The 18456-nt window shown below is 39.0% G+C and overlaps 1 protein-coding gene across 1 annotated transcript in view; it reads left to right on the top strand.

Moving 5' to 3' along the window:
- LOC148353277 (partitioning defective 3 homolog B-like) overlaps positions 1-18456 on the top strand; it is a 246345-nt gene that overhangs the window by 145489 nt on the left and 82400 nt on the right. The window contains exons 21-22 of the mRNA XM_088352348.1: positions 10361-10471; positions 10605-10976. Coding sequence (XP_088208474.1) covers positions 10361-10471; positions 10605-10976 — 483 coding nt within the window. The remainder of the gene's footprint in view (positions 1-10360; positions 10472-10604; positions 10977-18456) is intronic.

Here is an 18456-nt window from a genome sequence, read left to right on the forward strand (position 1 = left end):
GTATGCGACTAACTAAATAACAACTAAAGAACTGCAAATAAAAACATAACACAGAATTGCAGTAAATGAATAGTCTGTGTTGTCATGATACAAATATAGTGTAAGAGACTGATTTAGGGAGCAGCTGGCTCGTTGCACGCTAGCAAAAGGTATACTAGAGTTATGCAAGCTCTCGGTGATTATTAAAATAAAATTGTCCCAAATGTAGCGATTTCCCACAAGTTGTAGCTCCAGGTCCTTTGTTTCATGGGTATTGGATACAGCATTGTTAATATACATCCTGCTATTACTTTCTCTCCTGACACCGCTTTAGTCCCTTCCCACTAAACTACTAACTGTAGCTGTGCTTCGCTTTGTTTGTTTTAGGTACACACAGTCATGTTCACCCAAAACACAACCTGCCCCTATGATAGCATTTGCTGTGTGTTGCACGACATGTTGATATCAATGACGAAAAAGACAATTCAATTCAAAACCCGCTAAGTATAAAAAGCGCAAAAAGTAAACTGCTATACGGCGGGGCATTACTGTATATGCGTCAGACTCACGATATTTCATTATATGGATATATAGGGCTCACATCTTACGCCACGCAGTCTTTATTCACGTTTTCTTCGGCGCAGTAGTAAATATGTGCTCATCTCTGTAATCACCTTATTGAATGGTCAAATCATCCCAAATCATGTGACTTTTTAAAATTAGGAGTGCAGTAAAAAGCTCAGCTGAAAATGTCCTAAGTTGCGCATGTGCACGGCACCATTGGCATCCTGCAACCAAAGGCAGCGATGTCAAATTCCTGACGTGGTTGGCGCCAGGTGTGCGCTGAATTTAAAATGTCAGAAATGGATGTGAATGATTTCATTTGTTTGCTATGGCTGTTAAAGCCTTAAAAGACATAATTGGATTCTCAAATTTGAACATACGGCTTTTAATCACGTGCGTTCTGAAGTCCAGATTTTATGGTACATGCCCATCTTTGCGTTTACAAAAACTGAAATGGTAAATTTGGTGTGGACAGTTCTTTATCTTTGTGTAATTTACTGGAATGTATTTTAGTGGTATGTTCAGGGTTCAAACGGATACTTGAAATCCTTGATAATGTTCAAATTTTAATGCTCTGTTTTCAAGGTTCTAAAAGTGCTTGAATTTTGGGTGAAGTGCTTGTAAATGTATGCCATGTACCTCAACAAGTTTGCCTTAAAAATACGTTGACTCTGCTCTCGTGTGGCTTTGCCTTCTTCCTTGCCTTTCTGCTTCCCTCGTAATTAACGGCAGTTGGGATTAGTTTGTGCAGCATTGTCTTTTGAAGCGTCATTTGCCCCTACAGATCGAACCCATTAGGACTGGTGCATGCTACACCTAAACAGGGTCTATGAAATGTTTACTAGTAAAAGGATTACGGATAAATTGTTGACATTTATTATAGGGCATTCAAAAAATTGAAGTGGCATTTCCAAGTGTTAAATTTTAATGAGAAGAGCTTCCTGCAACTGAAAATGTACGGTGCATATAACTGTTTTTACCCAACACCTGTATGAAGATTCAGATTCAGATTCAGATTCAGATCTACTTTATTGTCATTCTAGTACACGTGTATACAGAACGAAATGTCGATGCATCTGACCCCCACAGTTTCCTTGAATGTACAGATATAAATAATGTTGTATTGTATTTTGGCTACGTGTAGTATTTTACCATAGTGCCGATAGTGCAAGAAGAGTAGCTAACCAGATGTGCAATATGGGCAGTCAGGTTAACAAGTCAGGTACACAGTAACATTAACACTGTAACAATAACGCTGTAATTACAATAGTGCAGAGAGCAATGTGCAAGGAGTGGCAAGCTATAAAAAAAACTGCCAGTAGTGCAAAAGTCAGATTAGCAGCCGTTTAGATTTAAGTTAACTATATGTTAGATTGACCATTTAACAGTCTAATGGCCAGGGGGACTAGACTATTGCGGAGCCTGGTGGTCCTGCACCGCACACTGCAGTACCTCTTCCCAGAGGCTAGCAGAGTGAACAGTCCATGATGGGGGTGAGAGGGGTCCCCGGTAATGTTTTTTGCATGGGATAGGCAGTGCTTCTGGCCAATGTCCTGAATGGAGGGAAGTGTAGTCCCGATTATTTTCTCTGCTGTCCTCGTTATCCTCCTCACACTACCCCAGTCGGTAGCGCTGCAGCCTCCACACCACACAGAGATACAGCTGGTCAGGATACTCTCTATGGTGCCCCTGTAGAATGTAATGAGGGAGGGTGGGGGCAGGTGGGCTCTCCTCATCCTCCGCAGGAAGTACAGGCGCTGCTGTGCCCTCTTCACCAGTGATGCAGTGTTTACGGACCAGGTGAGTTTGTTTGTAATGTGCACCCCTAGGAACTTGATACTGCTGACAACCTCCACAGCCTTGTTGTTGATGCAAAGTGGGGCATGGTTGGGCTGGTTTTTCCTAAAGTCGACAATGATCTCTTTAGTTTTGTCGACATTCAGGACCAGGCTGTTGTCCCTGCACCAGCCCACCAACTGCTCCACCTCCTCTCTGTAGGCCAGGTCGTTGTCATCCCTGATGAGGCCCACCACTGTTGTGTCGTCAGCATACTTCACGATGTGGTTTGTGGCGGACCTAGGGACGCAGTCGTGTGTCATCAAGGTGAACAGCAATGGGCTTAGGACGCAGCCTTGGGGGGAGCCCGTGCTGAGGTAGATGACATCTGAACTGTTCTGACCTATCCGCACTGATTGGGGTCTGTCACAGAGGAAGTCCAGCAGCCAGTTCCGCAGGGGGGTGTTGAAACCCAGGAGTCTCATCTTGTCTACCAGATGTTGTGGGATGATGGTGTTGAATGCTGAACTGAAGTCCAGGAACAGCATCCGCACATGGGTGTTCTTCTCCTCTAGATGTGTCAGGCTCAGGTGAAGCGCAGAGGAGATGGCATCCCTGGTGGAGCGGTTTGTCCTGTAGGCAAACTGAAAGGGGTCGAATGAGGAGGGGAGACTGGAGGTGATGTGCTCTTTAACCAGTCTCTCAAAGCACTTCATTATGATAGGAGTCAGTGCAACGGGCCGGTAATCGTTGAGTGATAAGATCTGGGGTTTCTTTGGCACTGGGATGATGTTGGCAAATTTGAAGCATGATGGTACTTTGGCTTGGTCTAGCGAGGTGTTGAAAATGTCTGTTAGTACACAAGCCAGCTGATCGGCGCACTCCCTAAGTACCCGCCCCGGAATGTTGTCCGGGCCTGGAGCCTTCCTTGTGTTGACCCTTCTCAGGGTCTTCCTCACGTCAGATGAGTCCAGGTGGAGTGCTCTTTCGTCCTGATTTGGAACCGCTTTCGCTGCAGGGGTGCCGTTTTGTGCCTCGAACCTTCCAAAGAATTTGTTGAGGTCATTCAGAAAGTCCATGCTAGTGTTCTGCACTGGGGCGGTGGTTGACTTGTAACTGGTGATGGCCTGAATGCCTTTCCACATATCCCTGGTGTTGGTTGTGCTGAGGAAACGTTCCTGGATTTTTTGACTGTGCGTTCGCTTTGCTAGTCTGATAGCCCGGTTCAGGTTAGCCCTCGCTGATAACAGCGCCTCCTTGTCACCAGATCTAAAGGCAAGGTTCCGTACTTTTAGTTGTTTTCGTATTTCAAGATATAGTTGTATCAAAAACAGATACATTAGGGATTTACTCAATATCTAAAAATCATGATGAATGCTCAGGCAAGATTAATATTTGCATATGTAAATTTGAGTTATTGTGGATCTGCAAAATGCATGATTCACACCAGATTTATTCTTCTAATGGTACTGGGGAAATTGGAAAATATTTTTTGAAAGTTCTTAAAAAATGCTTGTTGTACGGCCATTAAAAAGGCGTCAAAACCCTGTATTTTAGTTTGTGACAAGTAATTAAGTTATTTGTATGGTATGATTCTATAGGAGTCAAAGCAAAATCTTGCCTAATGATTCACATACCATTGCATGGAGGAATTTGTTGATTTGACGATAACAGCGAGACTCTTGGACCCATTTCACTCTTCCAAGAACGTGAAATGTGTTAACTTCGAAATGAAAGTGGCTTACACAACATCTCATGCAGTAATGTAAACATGATTAACTGATTTGTGAAAGTTAACCGTTGCTAATATTATTGCATTGTAATGTGACCCACACCCCCGCACTGGGTTAAGGATGGTCAAAGCCGCTGGTGCGCTATATCAATATTATTTGTTTCGTTGGGGGAAAAACAGTTAAGGTATTCATTCTCTAGCTGGAACAGTAAAAACTGACGCCCACGGACTCAGCATACTGAAGCACAACAAAACTACTTGCACTGACCATGCTCGATCCTTATTTTTTGCTACATTTTAGGCTTAATTTGAAATTGGGCACAACACGTCCAGTTATGATTTGTATTTTTGAACCATTCAGGGTGCGTGTGGGTTCTTGAAATCCATGAACATTTTTCAAGTTTAGTATTGTGTTTTCAAGGCTTAAAGAGTGCCTGAATTTCGAGTGAAGTCCTTGTAAATGCTTGACATTGTAGCCTTGTTCTGCTTACATACGACACTAAAACTGCTCTGTGGTGGCTTTGCTTTGCCATTGCATTTCTTCTTCCCTCAAGAATAACTCTAGCTGGCATTAGTTCGGCTGTGTCTTGAGAAGCGGCATTGTCCTCTATGGATATCCCGCAAGAAGACAGGTGCATGCTACACCTTAACAAAGGCACTATGAAATGTGTATTAGTGCATCAATCAATTATGAACATTTGTTATGAGCCAAGCAATCAATTAAGGTAGCATTTACTAATTCAATGGGACAAATTTTCTGCACCTGGCAATGTAAGATGCATATGTTTACTTAACACCAGTATGGGGAAACAATATATTTGTGATTTACTCAAAATCTAAATATCATACGTCTTGATAATTGCACACGCAAGATTAAAAATCACATGTTAATTGCAGATATATTTGTGGCTCTTTCAAATACATATGTCATACCAGGTTTTTTTTTCTTAACGGTACTGGGAGAAATTGAAAATTGTGAGTACTAACCCTGTTCATATCCCCCTAATCAGATTCAGAGATTCAGATTCAGATTTACTTTATTGTCATACGTGTACACGTGTATACAGAACGAAATGTCGATACATCTGACCCGCACAGTTTCTTTGAACGTCAGCCGGGATAGATAAGATTAACCATGTCTTCGTCAGAATTTTAGCGCAGCAGTTTGTCATCTCGCGGTTCGATGCCACTTCCAGTTGTTAAATGGTCCAGTTTATTGTCCAGAGAGCGAACGTTGGAGAGGAAAATGGATGGGAGAGGTGTTTTGCAGGGTTTAGCTTTTAGCCTAGCTGTTAGCCCGGCCCGACAACCTCGCTTCCTCGTCCGGCGTTCACGCCGCTGTCTTGCCACTCTGCTTCGCTGCTTTGTAGGCCGCTGGGTCTTGTTGACATAGCAGTCCGTGGCTAATGAACACTCCCGAGTGGTCGTAGCACCGAGCGCTTGATGTCTGGATGATCGCATATCCAGCAAAAAAACTGCGATCGTATCTTAATCTGCAGTTCGAGCCGACTTTGTGCGCCGTCAAAACTGAGTCGAAGACTGGGTCTTATGGCCGACGTGTAAAAAACTGTTGCGAGCCGATGCAGCCGCAGCCGAATATTGACTATTTTACAGGAAAAATGATGGAATGAAAATGAAGGATGTTTAACATACTGTATTGTTTTGTGTATCACACAAACTTTTCAACCTAAAATTTTTTTCAAAGTTTTGGGTGCGCGTTATACAAGAGGTTTTACCGTATTTGTTCAATGATTGATTAGTCAAAATCTAACGCTGACTGCTATCAAGCAACATCGGATTCAACTGGAATTTAACCTGATTCACAGCATTAGATGACAACATACAAAAAGGCAGGACGTTTATATCTCATTATTACCGTATTTAAATCCACGGTATCAGAGACTAATGTTTTTTTAATGGCGAATACACAGTCTTTCTGAAAGATACAAATAAACTCAAAAAAGCACGAGGACGAGTAAAAAGACTCTTTGATGTATCCGATGATGATTTGGACCGTAAAGGGTTGAACACATACATTGTAAGTTTTATGTTGGCACTGTGTTCATAGTTGTTATTGTAAAAAAATGATTTAAATAATGGCCAAATGTATTCTACAACTTTTTGTCACTTACGCTGCTACGTTTTAGCTGAAAAATAGTGAAATAAAATTGTTTTTAACCGGATTTCTATTTTTAAAAATAGAGATGCGCGTTATACACCAGTGCACATTTCACACCAATGAATATTGTTTATTAAGCTAAGTAATAAAGGTACTGTTTCACTTTCCTACACTTTGTTTGATGCACAACATAAGTGTTATTTGATACACACTATATTATATCCAGGTGAACAATTTCTTTGAGTACCTTTTAAATCTTCACCTCTGCTTTTGTCAAACCTCCTGATGTTAGGTCAAAGCTACAATGCTAACAATTATAAGGAATGGTTCTATGCTGTTAACCAATACTGCCTACTCGCATTTCTAGGCTACACTAAGCTGAGATCCCATGCCTGCTACGTCAACAAAAATCCATCAAGGTTCTGAAAATTCCCTCGTCTTACTAGTTTGTAATCCCCCATGTGTGCTCTAAGAATTTATGGTTTCCAGTATGAGAGCGGGTATTTCAGAAACGACACAGTCCAATGCAGATTTTATGACTCTAACTTAAATTAAGAAAATGGTTTTGCCTATGGCACAGCAAGCACACCTAAAATAAAGTCGGAATTAAGACCGGGCAGCCCTTGCGGTTATATGCTCTGATGTCATTTACAGTAAATTCCTCAAGACGTTTAGAATCATTACAGTTTTAACACACTGCAATGTGGTTCAATTTTAGAAAGACCTCGGAGGGAGCTGTTTTGGAACAGAGAGGTGGAGTAATCCTTTTCAGTACATTCGCTCCTTCTATCAGCGTGAAATGGAAACACGTAGAATACACATACTGGTATTTTATTGAACAGCCATTAAAACATACATCAATAAAATAAGTCATAATCTCCTCGGGACAAATGCCTCTTTTTCTGATCACAATTCACACCCAGTAAATGACTTTTTCCACACAACCAACCTTCTCTTACACAGATGGTTGCTTTAATAGCATGTGTACATAATTGAGATTAAATCATCCTCACATGCAAATGAGGGTTGGTAAAGAATGTGGTGCGAGGTCATGAATATTCACAAGTCATCCTTCTGTTCCCACTAATGACGGAGCAGGAGCTTTTGCCTTCATCCAACTGGCTGCCAGTCAGTCTTAGCGGAAGCTGTTCTGTTCTATTCGCTGTGAACGATGGTCTTAGCGGTGTTAACGCAAACAGTGAGTCTGTGGCACTGCAGTCACACTGTGGGTAGGATTCTACCTTACTTACAAAGACAAAGAAACACTTTACTCAGCAACTACACCTTATGCATCCTACGAATGAAATGAAAAATACAAGTAGCTGTAATGGATTTGATTTGGCTGCTTGGAGAGGTTGGTAAAGGTAAGATCTTAAGACCGAGCCCGCACAGAATTGTCAATCATTACGTTTGGGTTCTCTTAGTGACTTTTTTTTAATTTGATCCATTTATCTTCTCTTTCTCTCTTTCTCTCTTTCTTTCTTTCTCTCTTTCTCTCTCTTTCTCTCTTTCTTTCTCTCTCTCTCTTTCTCTTTCTCTCTCTCTCTCTTTCTTTCTTTCTTTCTTTCTCTCTTTCTTTCTCTCTTTCTCTCTTTCTTTCTTTCTCTCTCTCTCTTTCTTTCTCTCTCTCTCTTTCTTTCTCTCTGCACATTGTTAGAGGGTTGCGCAATGTAGGATAGCCTATTCAAAGAAACTGTTCCTTTTTGTATCTGCTGCCAGACAAAGGTACCTTATATACCTTGGTGAAGAAAGACATAAAAAACAAGATCAACAAAAAGAAAACACTGATGGAAGAGATATCAGAGAAGAGGGTCAAAAAGAAGGCAATGGAAGTGACGCTGCTCATAAAATCTGCTGACAGCAATGCAGAAAAGCCAAAGCTAAAAGCAAACTGTACCTAGTTTCAAAATCAAATTGACTCAACAAAGAGAAAAACAGAGACATATTGAGGGTTTTGGGCAAAAATTGACAGAGAAAGATGAGGGAACTGAATGTGGCACATTGGAGTCCTAAACAGTTTGGCCTTTGGTCTTACCTTGATGGGTTAAGTTAATGTACCTTCTGTTAATATGGAACAGTTTTGTAAATAACGAAGTGATATGAAGATGTTTTTTGAGAGTGTGTGTATCGATATCACCTTATGAAATTCACAGAAAGAAATCTGGCATAAATCAATCGATAGCTCTACAATTTGATGTCATCGAGTGCTGTCGGTATTAGAAATAACAAGAACATTTGATACGACATGAGCCAAACAGAAATATCAGCAAACACTAATGAAATGGGGCAACGAAACTCAGTTTTGTTATTATATCCCATTAAGCTGGTTTAATATTTAGCTTAGGATTTATCAAAAAAAATGTTCCTACAGTAATTGCTAAATATTATCTTTATGTAATTTAAAATCGAATTATTTGGTTGTTACCTATTCAGCCAGCAGGTACTGCTTATGCTTTCCCACCAGAATTAATATAGCCTCATTTTGTGTCTAGCATTTACCAGAAGGAAGCAATACTCTAAACACACACACATATCTTTCAATCCATCCATCTATCCATTATCTGCACCGCTTATTCTCAGTATGGTCGCAGGGGTGTTTGAGCCCATCCCAGCTGTCCTCGGGCAGTGGGCAGGGGACACCCTGAACTGGTTGCCAGTGTATGCTGTACCAAAATATTAACATTCATTCTCTAAGGTGTTCAAATACTTTTTTGGATCACACAAATGAATCGTTAAAAAAAAAACATCCCTTGTGTCACAGTGAATGTGCACCTACGATCAAAATTTCAGACCCCTCCATGATTTCTAAGTGGGAGAAATAGCAAAATAGCTGGGAGTTAAAATACTTATTTTCTTCACTGTATATATATATGTATATATATATATATATATATATATATATATATACAGTGTTCTCGTTTCCCTGCGTCCTAGACGCATCATTTTTGCTGGGGACGCACAGTGTCAAATCAACGTGCGTCCCCAGGACGCAACTTTTTCTTACACAAAATTGTCATTATTTTCCGATACCTTTTTTTTTTTAACAAAGATTTACCGCACTCCAAACTTTTCATCAGGCAGATGCGCCATTGTTTTTTTGGTCTCGCGGTTCGAGTTTTCGTCTGCACGCTGATCTCTGCAATCGAGATCTCGTTGCTTCGTGATTACGTCATTGTTGTAGTGCTTGTCGTCGAGGGAAGGTGTAGGCTAAGTATGCCTCCGATAAAACAGTAAGTATTAGGTGAAAAGCAACACAAAATTGGTAATTTCTTCAGTGTCAATAGTAAGTCGAAACATAATGCAGAAACTGATAACAACGGCAATAATTCGGGCATGAAAAAACGGCGGAGAAATTCTTCGGAAGATTGCGGAGGCAGGAAAACACGTGTGTTAAAGCGAATGATTCGACAAAAGAAAATAAACAAAAATACTCCTAGCAAGAAAAGGACTTTTCTGCCAAAATGGACTAAATTAAATTCCTGGTTACGCTCTGAGGAGGATGATAATGGATTGGACCTTGAGAAGGCATTACAACTGAGACGGGACAGCAAAACACGAAGAATATACGAACTGAAAAATCTGAAGTGATAACTGCTTTGTATTACCAATTAACTGATGATTAAAACGGCATGAATTTATAGATTAATATTTCAGCAATATTTTTTTGTATAATGTACAATATTGTTGTGAACTGAAAATTCTGAAGTGATAACTGCTTTGTATTACCAATAAACTGTGATGATTAAAACTGAATGAATGTATAGATTTATATTATATATTTGTCGCCGATTTAAATTTTCAACCCCGATAACACTAAATTTTGGGGACCCTTAGATCTCTGTTGGGACTCATAGGTTTTTGAGCATGCGAGTCCCCGGGACCCATCACTTTTCAGAGGTAAAATGAACACTGTATACATATATATATATATATATATATATATATATATATATATAGAAATTAAATATATATATATATATATATATATATATATATATATATATATATATTTAATTTCTTTGTGCCCCCATTTTAGTCTCAATCCGTACTCAGTCTTACTCTTACTCTTGAGTTTTCCATTCTCGTGTGCCAAGGACCCAACCTAAAAAGCTTTTGCGTCGCAACGCAGGTGATGCTCTGATGGCCCACTGCCCTTGTAGTTGTTGTTTACATTTCTGTGTTTTGTTTAGATTTGGAAAGAAAAAAGAGGAGAAGAAAGAGGCCAAGACAGCTTTGCAGCGTCAGAAATCAGACACTTTGATTGACCGGGAGATTGATAGGATGAAAGAAGAGCGTGAGAGGTGTGAATCATTTATTGTTTGCTATCTTTAATTGTCAAATAAAATGTTTTTTCCATAGCAATTTGCCATTTACCTTTTTTTCTTTATACAGTTTCTTTCATACCATTTTTTTAACAACTGTTCTGTTTGTCAGAGTGGAGATACGACATCCTGAGCTTGATCACCGCTCCATAGACCAACAAGTTGCACTCGGCGGATCCATTTACGAAAGTGTTGAGGATGACGACACCGATCCCAATTATGCCCGAATACAGTCTTTTAAAGAACGTGCTGCTGTCACACCGCCGCAGCCCCATTTTCAATCCTCGCCACATAATACAGTACAGCACGGTCGTGTCAGTACACCTTCTCCCCAAGGTCGATCAATCGTTTCCGGACAGGCCAATCGGAGTCACGACCTGGGACCCGTACCTGAAGATCAGTTTGATCGGCTTTATGCAAAGGTCAATAAACCTAAAGGAGTTGGGACTCCCTCATCTTCTGTGTCTGCAGCTTCCAACGACAGGTAAGGACTCAAGTGACTTAAAAAACCCACACAGCCTTCACAGAAAGGTGACTCAAATATGTTTTAAATAAATTATGGGACAAAAAGAGACCATAAGAAACATTCATCAACTCATTCAGTACCAGCCATTTTCAAAGTAGATGCCTCTATAGCTTTCCAATTTTCAATGATCAGTCATTAATCATAGACTAATATTTTATATGAAAATACGATTTTTTCACATTATTCATTGTCAACAGTGGGACATAGGCAAGATTTCTTACCAAAAGGCAAACAAGCTTCTTACAAGGTTCGTACGGGTGCTTGAAATCCTTGAAAATGCTTGAATTTTAATGTTGTTTTCAATGACCAAAAATGACCTGAGTTTTATGTGTAGTGCTTGTAAATGCTTGAAATGGATGCCAAGTTTCTCAACAAGTCCGCTTAAAAATGACGCAGACACTGCTCTTTGGTGGCTTCGCTTTGAAATTACATTTTTTCTTGCCTCGTAATTAACGACAGCACGCATTAGTTTGAATAGCATTGTCCTACGAAGCATCATTGCTCCCTAAGGGTCGTGCCCAAAAGGACATGAGCATGATACACTTAAACAGGGCAATATACAATGTGTATAACTATGGACATGTATTATGTGCCATACAAAAAATGAATGTACTGTTTCCCAGCGGTAAATTGCAATGCAACTGAAATCGTAGGCTACATATTACTTTCATTTGTACCCAACACCTATATTAGGAGAGATCTGTCCCAAAAACAAATATGTTCACAATTTACTCAAGATCTTAAAATCAGGTTTTGGTAAATGCACACACAATATTAAAAAGGTACATCGCTGATATGTTTGGCTCTGGAAATTACACAAGTTACAACTGATTTCTAAATTAAAAAATTGGCTTTGAAGGTCCTTAAAAAGTACTTGAATTTAGCTATGAAAAAGGTATAAAAACCCTGATTTTAGTAAAGGAAGCATACATTTTGACTTTAATGACAAACTTAATAACAAATACAAGAAAAGACTATATAAAGAAAAAATAATGTGTTTTTGTATACTGCGAAGACACATACAATACTGTGTTGATACTTTATCATATTTTGACCACGTAGTTTATGTAGCAAACATGGAATGAATGTTTGTTTGCTATCTATCACCTATCAAAAGCTGTGCTGAATATTAAATCAAATGTCATCAATTCCATGTGTTAGTTCTTCTAATCATCTATGTACCTGAATTTCCTGGATGAGCTAGGCTAGTCCTTCTTCCATGCTTACCCATTAAATATCCTGCCAAAAATACTAAAGGGTCGTATTTTCTGTTGTCTTTTCATGAGTACAGATGGGTCGGAGATAGAATAGAACTTGTACAGTTACACCCCGGAGCCGTGTGCGGAGCTGAGACAATACTGACTTCTAGTAGGGTTTGGTCCAGGACACAACAGAGATCACAACAGTTAAGGGTTCACACCAACAGACCCTGTTTTGACAATAAATCACCTTGTATATGGATACTCCCTAAGCATTGTATGAACACTCTAAATAAAAAGCCGCACAACAAACTTTAAACACCCGGAATATCTAGCAAAGCACCAAGTGCAATTTAATTGGGTTAGGGTTAACAGTAGGAATGGGCAGAGCTATATACAGGACAGGACCTGTGCACTCCTTATCGCTCAGCGCCATCTGTGCTGGAGGTAAATTTGTTGATATCCTCGTTTGCAGTACATTTTTACAAAATAACTCCTTGTTTTAAAACCATTATTAAGGACCAGAATGTGCCTCAACTCTCTTGAGTAACTGGGAGTGAGAAACATTTTAAGAGGTATATTTATATTGATATGGTACACAGTTTTGGCATTATAATTCATTCATAGACTTGATCAAATCATCAAACATCTCACAGTTAAATAAAATGTGATAAGGAATTAGCTTTTTTTCTGGAGAGCGGGTTTGGCGGTTTTGTTGAACTTTTGTCTCATAATATATGGTGCGTCTCTCCCCCCACCAAAAAAATCAAATATTTTTGCTTTTATGGCTCTTTTGGTCAAAAAGGTTCCCGACCTCTGGTTAAAAGGTTGTGTTGGATTTTGAAAAGATATAAACCAACGGCTGACCAAAGAATTCAGGCAGAGGCAGGAATTGAAGTTTAAAAGGACTACTGCAGTAGGTAGAGAGATGCGCTAGCTAGCTTGACCGAATCCCTCTCATCTACTTCCGGTTTCAGTAGCTGCATTTATTGAAGAGTCACGCATGCGCAGTACTTACAATGGAGTCACGCATGCGCATTACATAACATACAATGAAAAAAACTGAAATGCGTGGATTTTTTTTTATAGAGTCTCTATGTGTGTCTTTGTGAATAATTACTTGTGTATTAAAAAAAGAAAAACAGGTTAAACAAGTTAATTTCATAGCAAGTGAATTTGTAACATAGGAGTCAATAACTAAAAGTAGCTTACTTTACAGGTTGGGTACGGGATTTGAATTTTTTTCGGGGTTTGGGTTGGCGATTGGACTTTATTAGAAGCAGGCGTTTTCTTACTTTCACCCGTTTTATGCTGCAATGTCAAATAGAAATAAAAGAAAAATATTTAGGAACAAGCAGGATATCTCTCCAGCACTACCCACAGCCCTCTTTGCTCAAACCTAATGTGTTCAGCCCCGAACAGCTCTGATAAAAGATGAAAACAGATTGGCGCAATCGGAAATAAAGCCGAAGGGCTCCTTGAACTCAGTCAGGCATTATTAACACATACCCAATAGAGAAAATATTTAACTTTCTACCTTTTCAAGGACTCCTCAAACAATGCTCCACACCTTTGAATAATGCCAGACACAAACGTTACATTAAAATGCAGCAACTTGTAACATTCACGTTAACAAATGTCATGTCCTTTTTCGTATATAAAGGCACTTATGACACATAAATAATAAAGGTTTTTTTTTTTAAAAGACACACACACACACATCTAAAAAGACAATTCTGTCTTCCAAAAATGACAGAAGATGAGCATCACAATTGTTTGCGTCACCTAAATAGAGACAGAAACATATTCAATCAGCTTATATCGAACGAGTAATAATAACGATAAAATTGAGAATGAATAATATTTGAGTAAAAAAACTAATAATATTTAATAAATAAATATTTTAAAATAATAATAATAATAATAATAATAATAATAATTGAAAATTCTGAAATTGCTCACCCTAAAAAAGAATCGAAGCTCATGAAATTATTAATTAATTCAAGTCAGGTCACATTTATTTATACAGCCCTTAATCACAAACATGTCTAATCACTCAGTGCCTTAACGTATAAAAAACAAAAAACAAAGGGTTTGGCACAGCTCATCAGTAAATATCAAGCTTCAAAGAATGGCTTCAATATGATAAATCACCATTAGGTTGCAGGAGTGGCTTCAATCAGATCTATGTCCACACATCAAGGGAGCCCTTACTTAGTTGTTCTTCCTGTGTCAGCGATTCTGTTGGTGGCCCATATGGCGAGTCAGCATAGTGTGGTGAAAGCAAAGGCATGCATAAGTGTAGTGACACTCATACAGAGTTTTCTTCTTTCTAAAAAAGATTGAGTCGTCCCCTCGACATAGTCAAATACACATTGACGGAGCCCCCTAGTGTTGCTTCCTTGTACCCAGTGATTGAAGTGAGTAGGCTTGCCAGTATGGCGAGTAGGTAGTGAAGTATGAGAGAAGTGAATATGATGTAAGTACAAGCAGAGCTTTTATCTTTCTAAAAAAATGATTAAGTCCCTAAGTCATTGTCTGGGCAGAGAGGGATGACGTTTCGTGCAACTCTGCAGGAACACGATCGCCATGGTGACCAAAATCATTACTGGAAGCACTGGGCGCTGAAAAGCTCTTGCAAAGATCAACCATCGTTCATGCACAAGTTTAGTGTTCTTATAATACAATTTTATTTTGAAGGAAAGTACCACTCTGTTTATGGAAAGCATTTTTAGATATTGGAGATATCACAAATGCAAATACAAAACACTGAAGTGAAAGTTCTTTCACGAAAAAGCGATTTCTCTGAAGTTTTTTTGAAAACAAGTATTTTTAGGAAACATAGCAATGTTCTGTATACACGTGTACTAGAATGACAATAAAGTAGATCTGAATCTGAATCTGAATCTGAATGTTCAACTGTTGTTTACTGAACAATGGTAAAAGCTAGAAACATCTCATCTCATCTCAGCCGTACCGCTTATCCTCATTAGGGTCGCGGGGGGGCTGGAGCCCATCCCAGCCATCTCCAGGCAGTGGGCAGGGGACACCCTGAACTGGTTGCCAGCCAATCGCAGGGCACACGGGGACAGACAACTTGTTCGCTCATTCACACCTAGGGACAATTTGGACCGGCCAATTCACCTGAAATGCATGTTTTTGGAACGTGGGAGGAAACCGGAGTGCCCGGAGGAAACCCACCCAAGCACGGGGAGAACATACAAACTCCGCACCGGAAGTCTGGAGCAGGATTTGAACCCACGACAGGTTCCCATGACATGAACTGTGCCGCACAAGCGCTAACCACTGCGCCGCCGTGCTGCCCAGCTAGAAACATATTTTTTTAAATAAAAGATGAGAGTTGAAGCTTTTTTGTTATATGTTCCATACCTATAGAGCTACAGAACTAAAGATTCTGCAGGCCTTAAACAATGAGCCAAAGTGTCAAAAATTGTCATGCACCAGCTCTTCCCATTTAAGGGAAATGTCTGGCATTAAATGAGTTAACGATTCCCTGGCCTATTGTATACTGTTGACAATATTTGTGGACCCTTATCCGGGAGGTAGTCTCAGATGCACGTGGCACTGTGAGTGGGAAGCATTGTCATCTTGAAGGATGGAGTCGTTCCCAGACTGTGGCGATATACTGCAGGATTGCCACCGGATGTACAATCTTATCTTAATATCTTTCGCCCTCAGTGCATTGAAATTTTTTTTCAAAGGTGACACACCTCGATTTCTAAGTCATGGAAATGTCATCCCACACCCGAGCACTGCTTGTCAGTACCTGGGGGGCACTATAAAGTCAAGATAATTCTCAGCAGCAGCAGATGAATATCATACCTGTCAATTTATACGTTTTTCTTGGTTTTTTTTTATATGATTTATTTTTTTATCATTTCAAATTGTGTTCACCGTATAACAATGTTTGTACTGATTTTTATTTTAAATCAACTCATTTTATGGTTACATCAATCTTGTTTTCCCAATATCCACTCTAATCTGGATCATCTTGGTCACTTGTAGCAAAAGACAGTCTTATTGTAGATTGCTAAAATTGTTGCGGTATTCTATGTACAAGGTTCGTATGGGTGCTTGATTCCTTTGAAAATGCTTGAATTTTGATGATGTGTTTTCAAGCATTGAAAAGTGCCTGAATTTTGCGTGAAGTCCTTGTAAATGCTTCAATTTGTTGCCATGTCTGCTTAAAATGAGGCCTACACTGTTCTTAGCTGGCTTTGATTTGCCATTGCATTTCTTGTGAATAACGGCAGCCTCATCAGTTTGTATGATATTGTCATATGAAGCGTCACAGCCCCCTACGGCTTGGCTTAAGGAAGACAGGTGCATGTTATACCTAAATAGGGCACCATGAAATGTATATTAGGGCAACATTACTTAAAAATTATGTTTATTATGGATGCTACCTTGATGAAAAAAAATCAAGGTAGCTTTTAAAAGTGGTAAATTGTAGGGCAAGAACTTCCAGAAACTGGAAATGTAAACTACATATTACTGTCATTATAACCAAGACCTAAAATATATACACACGCATTGTTCAGTTTTAAAAATGTATAATAAAGATCTAAAAATCATATGACTTGACGCAACAAACTGCATATGAGAATCGCAGATATATTCGTGGATCTGAGGAACACATAATTCACACCGGATTTCTTTTAATGGTATTGGAGAAATTGAAAAATTGGCTTCAAAATGCTTTAACTTGATCATGAAAATGTGAAAAAACCCTATACGTAGTGTGTCTTGCTCTTAATAAATAGGAGCGGTGTTCTGTTTATAAGGTTAATTATCGCCTCATAAGGAGAATTGCAATAATTCATAAGGGGAGCAATTGGCTGAGGTTTATAAGTATAGAATATGTTCAAACATGGGATATATAAAGTCTACAAACCTGATGAAACACCACGTTTTTTTAGAAATACTTGTACATCAAAACAAGGTTATACTCCGGTTTCTACAACTGATTTGAAAATATAAATGTAACATTTGAGTGATTTCTTTCAGTTTGTAATGTGTCTGTTTTCGATCAACCCAAAATGTTCAAACTCACATTAAATCTTATTGAGTGTTGTGTAATGAAATCAACAATTTGTGACACAAAGTTTAATCTTTTCTTTCATTTGACCTAAACTTAGCGACAAAGTAAGTGCCCTTCAGTGACACATATTCAGAAGAAAAAAGTAATGTGTTGCATTGTTTACTCCCGTTTACTTCTGAATGTATTATTGCATAGGGCACACATTTTAACATAGTAAACCTAAGAACATGTCATTTCAAATATACTGTTAAAAAGTCAAGCATTAAGGAGTGTGATAATTGATTTAATTTTCGTTGCGGAGGGTGCATTTTTTTTCAATGCACATACACATTCAGGCAGAGCTATGTCAAACACTGTCAATTTTCTGAAGTGACTGCAAAAGCTTGGCTTAGTGCTCTCTGCAGTCTTGAGTGGCTCCCCCGCTCCACCACCCCTTCCACCAAAGCATCCCAAGTGCACTCAGGTTACCATAACAACAACAACCACCTCTGGCCCTTGACCAATTAGAATGCAATCACTCTGGGGAGAACGGAGTGGAGTAAGCTTGAGAGACGCTGTTATTATTGCACATGAGCAAGGCGGATCAATAGCAAATTATTGTCAAGAACTATAAGGCTCTATAAAATTGAAATAAAAGCTACCTATAGCAACGTTTTCGTTTGGCCTCTCACCATCTGAGAGCGGCATTTCCAAATTTTATCTTCGCCTTTAATGATATAGAAATGTATGATAGAATAAATCAGCAGAAGACTAAAACGATTGTTTGACTTGTAATTTAATGTCCCAATATTGAATGACTTGTAACTTGACCTATAATAAAACTAAGCATTATTTAATGCAAATAATACAAAGTTTATATAGTGCTGCTACTTGGTCATTTGTCTTATGTCAAAAGTTACAGCTGCAGCAGAGATTTAATATAAAGTGGGAATGCAACTTCTGTATCTATTTGTGCATAATGCACATTTTTTTAATATAAAACATGACCAATTATTTGTCTGCGCGTTATACACAGGTTTTATGGTAGTGCACTATTACCTCGCTTATCGCGGTTGAAGAATCCGTGCTCTTTTTCACCTAAAGAACCTCAACGTTTGGGTGCGCATTTCATTATACTGACTTGATAATGATTAATTAGTCAAATATCAATGACTTATTTGCTCTGCAATGGATGCAA

This window comes from Urocampus carinirostris, chromosome 14, assembly GCF_059441175.1.
Source record: "Urocampus carinirostris isolate Australia breed hairy pipefish chromosome 14, RoL_Ucar_1.0, whole genome shotgun sequence".
Classification (NCBI taxonomy): domain Eukaryota; kingdom Metazoa; phylum Chordata; class Actinopteri; order Syngnathiformes; family Syngnathidae; genus Urocampus; species Urocampus carinirostris.